Here is a 5,052-nt window from a genome sequence, read left to right on the forward strand (position 1 = left end):
AGGGTGGGGGGGTAGGGGGGGGCATGGAGTGCGGGGCGGGCCTGCGGCGGCGGAGGCCGGCGTGACGTTGCATCAGCCTGAGGCGTGCCGTGTGTTCTCCCGGGGGAGTTGTCCCTGGATCCCGGGGCCCTCGCAGTGGCGGGCTGCACAGGCTCCCCGGAAGGGGGGTGTGGATAGTGACCTGTGCTCGCACACAGGCCCCTTGGTGGCGGAAGCAGCAGCCTTAGCGTCTCATGCCCGTCTCTGGGGTCCGCGCCCCCAGCCGCGGCTCGTGCCCGTCTCTGGAGCTCCTTTAAGCAACCCTCTTAATCCCCTCTCCTCGCTCACCAGGGAACAAAGAGGGAAGAAAAAGTCTCCTGCCTCTTTTGCAGGCCCACACTTTTCCCCGGACTCCCTCCCGGCCAGCCGTGGCGCACCAACCCCTTCAGGCTGTGTTCACGCCGCCAGTCCTCTCCCTGCGCTCCGACCGAAGGCCGAGGCTCAGCTCCCAGCCCCGCCCGCCCCGGCGGGTGAGCAGACAAGCCTCTCGGGCTGGTGAGTGCCGGTCGGCACCGATCCTCTGTGCGGGAATCTCTCCGCTTTGCGCCCCGTACCGCTGTTGCTGTGTTCTCCTCCGCGGCTCCGAAGCTTCCCCCCTCCGCCACCCGCAGTCTCCTCCCACGAAGGGGCCTCTGGTGTGTGGAAACCTTTCCTCCTCCACAGTTCCCTCCCACTGGTGCGGGTCCCGTCCCTATCCTTTTGTCTCTGTTTTTTTCTTTTCTCTTTTGCCCTACCCAGGTATGTGGGGGGTTTCTTGACTTTTGGGAGGTCTGAGGTCTACTGCCAGCATTCAGTAGGTGTTCTGTAGGAGTTGTTCCACGTGTAGATGTATTTCTGGTGTAGCTGCGGGGAGGAAGGTGATCTCCACGTCTTGCTCTTCCGCCATCTTCCCGGAAGCCACCTCAAATGGTCATTTTTTATATAAATGCAGTGAGATAATAATTTTTTAAGATGCAGTTTCCTATCCTTGTGGGTCTTTTTCAATGATATATTTTGTGTATGATTGCTATGGTTTTGCTTATATTGCCAGCAGATGACGCCAAATTTTCTTACAGTAAGTTCTCAGATCTAATGTACAGCATGGTGACTATAGTTAACAATACTGTATTGTGTATTTGAAAGTTGCTTTGGGAGTAGATTTTAAATGTTCTCACCATAACAGCAATAAAATTGTAATTCTGTGAGATGAAGGATAATCACATTGTGGTAAGCACTTATCAATATATACATGTATCAAATCATCACATTTTACATCTTAAACTTAAACAGTGTTATATACCACTTCTATCTCAATGCATCTGGGGAAAAAACACAATAACTCCTGACTTCCCCCTCCCTTCAGCCCTTGGAAACCATCATTCAACTTTCTTTCTCTATAATTAACCACTCTAGATATAAGTGGAATTGTACCTTATTTATCTTTTTGTGATTGGCTTATTTCACTTAGCATAATGCTCTTAAGGTTCATCTACAATGTAGCATGTTTATAACTTCCTTTCCTTTTAAGGAATGTATGAATATGAGTGTGAATAATACTCTATTTTATGTATATAGTACAACATTTTGCTTGTCCATTTATCCATTGATGGATATTTGGGTTTCTTCTACCTTTTAACTATTGTGAATAATGCTGCTATAAACCTGAGTGTACAAACATGTCTTTGAGACCCTGCTTTCAACTTTTTGGATATATACACAAACATGTAATTGCTGGATCATATGGTAGTTCTATTTTTAATTTTTTGAGGAACTATTAGACTGGTTTCCACAGTGGCTGCACCATTTACATTCTCATCAACAGTGCTCAAGTGTTCCAGTTTCTTCAAATCCTCACCAGCAGTTGGTCTTCTATTTTTTTTTTAATAGTTGCTATCTTAATGAGTTTGAGGTATCTCGTCATGGCTTTGATTAGCATTTCTCTATAATCAATGAAGTTGAGCATTTTCATGTGCTTATTGGCCATTTGTGTATCTTCTTTGGAGAAAATTTTGTTCAAGTCTTTTGCCTATTTATTTAATTTTTTTGGCTGCGTTGGGTCTTAGTTGCGGTAACCAGGGATTGATCCTGCATCCCCTGCATTGAAAGGCAGATTCTTTACCACTGGACTACCAGAGAAGTCCCTTTTTTTTTTTAAATTAATTAATTTATTTTATTTTGTGTCTTTTGCCCATTTTTGAATCCGGTTTGTGTTGCTGTTGTTGATTTTTAAGAGTTCCTTTTGTATTCTGGATATTAATATATAATGTCCTTTGTTTCTCATAACCTTTTATGATTTAAAGTCTATCTGGTCTAATATTAACATAAAATATATTAATTTCTCCCTCACTTTTGAAGGATGGTTTTGCCAGAGACAGGGTTTTTAGTAACTGTATTATTCTTTCAATACTTTAAATATATCAGCCCATTGCTTCCTGGCCTCCAAATTGTCTGATTAAAAACTGCTGATAATCTTATTGGAGATCCCTTGTACATTATAAATCACTTCTCTCTTGCTGCTTTCAAAATTATGATTTTGTCTTTGTCTTTTGAAAGTTTGATTATAATGTGTCTTAATATGGGTCTCTTTGAGTTCATCCTTTTTAGAGATCATTGCCTGTTTGAGTCTGTCTTTGAATCTCTTTTGTAAATTTTCTGTTTCAGTTACTGTCATTTTCAGCCCCAGAATTTGGGGGGGGGGGCGGGCTTTCTATCTCTTTATTGATATTTTTCCATTTTGTTCATACATCAGTATCTTGACTTTCTCCATGTCTTTCTTTAGTTCTTTGAACACCATTAAGACAGTTGTCTTAAAGTCTTTGTCCAGTAGGTATGCCATATGGTCTTTCTCCAGGATAGTTTTTATTGGTTTATTTTTTCCCTTTGAATGGGTCATATTTTCCTGTTTGTATGCCGTACGATTTTTTCTTGATAAGTGGGCATCTGAATCTTATAATGTGATAACTCTGGAAATCAACTTCTCCCCCTTTTCCAGGATTTTGTCTTTTGTTTGTTTGTTTTGATTGTTGTAGGCTGTCTCCATGCTGGGAGTAAGCTTAAAGTCTTCTCAGGTCTTTTCTTAGTCTATGACTTTCCCTGGGCATATGCAGTGATTTTCTGAATTCTGTATAGTTGTTGCTTTTCCATGTCCTAGTCCTTTAATGTCTGGCTCCAAAAAGGGGTAAAAAAGAAGGTACTGGTGCTTTAAGTCCCCTAGAAATCATTTCAGCCAGTGGGGGAAGTACTTGCAACAGTATATGTAATAATAGCCTGTCTCTGTGTGTGTACCTCCATGAACAGAGCAGTTAGCAGTGATCAGAACCAGACCCTTGATATCTGGAAGACAGGGTCCTTATGGCCCACCCTGCTCCTACAAACTGCCAGCGAGTTGCTCCAAGAACACCTGCATGGCTGCCTGCAATGGGGTGGGTTGCAGGGGCTGGGGCATGGATAGGCCCTGCTGAGCTAAGAGCTTAAATTGACTCAACCTGACTGCAATTTATCTTCCAAGCACTTCCCTGTAAGTTTCATGTCTTTTAATAGACTCCAGATTTCCAAAATAATTATGTCAGCTAGATTCTTGTAGGGCAAGTGTTTTTTTGTTTTTTGTTTTGTTTTTTTTGCAGTACGCGGGCCTCTCACTGTTGTGGCCTCTCCCGTTGCGGAGCACAGGCTCCGGACGTGCAGGCTCAGCGGCCATGGCTCACGGGCCCAGCCACTCCGCGGCATGTGGGATCTTCCCGGACCGGGGCGCAAACCCATGTCCTCTGCATCGGCAGGCGGACTCTCAACCACTGCGCCACCAGGGAAGCCCTATAGGGCAAGTTTTATCTAGGTAGAGAGATGGATTCCTGGCGCTTCCTACTCTGCCATCTTTCCACAATCATCCTACTTCCAAAATGTTGTTCTTTCATTCAAAATATTTTTTAATATCTCTTTTCTTTCAGACATGTGTTCTGTGAACAGGAGACGTGTGTCTTTGCCCCCATATATCTATAAGATGTGACATACAATATGAGCACATAAATGAATATATGATTATAGATGATGATAAATGCCATAAGAATATACATGGCCTGGAGTCTTATCCTAGAATAGTTTCCTAGAACCAAATTCCCACAAGCATGGACTTCCTCTGAAGTCTATTCTTGTTTTAATCCTTCCCTTCTATCTATGCTATTTAGAATTTATTTTTGTGTATATCACGTAAGTTCTGGCAACTATCCTTCTGAATTTAATTAAACGCTTTTTGATTTTTTTTCCTCTTCCAATGAACACATATCAGATTTGGCCACACCCCAGTGCAAGAAAGGCTCAGCTGTCTGGCCAAGGACAACACCATCTACGTCGTGGCAAACATTGGGGACAAGAAGCCATGCAATGCCAGTGACCCTCACTGTCCCCCTGATGGTCGTTACCAATACAACACTGATGTGGTGTTTGATTCTGAGGGGAAACTGGTGGCCCGCTACCATAAGGTAGAATTCGTTGCAGATAATTCAACTACTGAATTGCTTACCAAAATAAAGTGGACAAGAAGGGAAAAAAAATCACCATTGTTGATAATAACAAGCTTACTTTAAAAGCAGAGGAGAGACAAAGCATAGAAAGTAATGATTATTTGTGGTAAGGTCCTAGAAAAGGGAGGTTTCCTGTACATTTAAGAACACAGGAAAGTGTCATTAAAGAGTATGTGATAATCAGTAGAAGCTACCTGTTTTGAAATAAAATGTTGCCTTTTGGACTTTGTCATTTTAATGACATGCCCTGGCAAAGGGTCAAGGCTAGAATGAAAAACTCCTTACCAGATAGACTTGGTTTTAAAGAGAAAGGAGGAAAGAAAGTTCTTTGTCCGCAGAAAATTGTTATGTGCTCTTGGCAAATAGAAGTTATCTGTTTCACTCCTATGTCTCTAAAATTCGAGAAGGTCTTAATAGATAAGGATTCCCTTCTACAGATCTATCAAATGTGGAAATTAAACCAAAGGCATAGTAATCCTATCAGCATAGTGATCTTTGATTTTCTAACGCTCTTTCC

The 5,052-nt window shown here is 42.5% G+C and overlaps 1 protein-coding gene across 3 annotated transcripts in view; it reads left to right on the forward strand.

Annotated features, from left to right (window-relative positions):
• Positions 1-5,052, forward strand: part of VNN1 (vanin 1) — a 34,359-nt gene that overhangs the window by 16,013 nt on the left and 13,294 nt on the right. For all 3 annotated transcript variants that reach the window (XM_007456532.1, XM_007456531.1, XM_007456530.1), the window contains exon 3: positions 4,301-4,493. In XM_007456532.1, coding sequence (XP_007456594.1) covers positions 4,301-4,493 — 193 coding nt within the window. The remainder of the gene's footprint in view (positions 1-4,300; positions 4,494-5,052) is intronic.

This window comes from Lipotes vexillifer, unplaced genomic scaffold (assembly GCF_000442215.2).
Source record: "Lipotes vexillifer unplaced genomic scaffold, Lipotes_vexillifer_v1.1 scaffold438, whole genome shotgun sequence".
Taxonomy (NCBI): domain Eukaryota; kingdom Metazoa; phylum Chordata; class Mammalia; order Artiodactyla; family Lipotidae; genus Lipotes; species Lipotes vexillifer.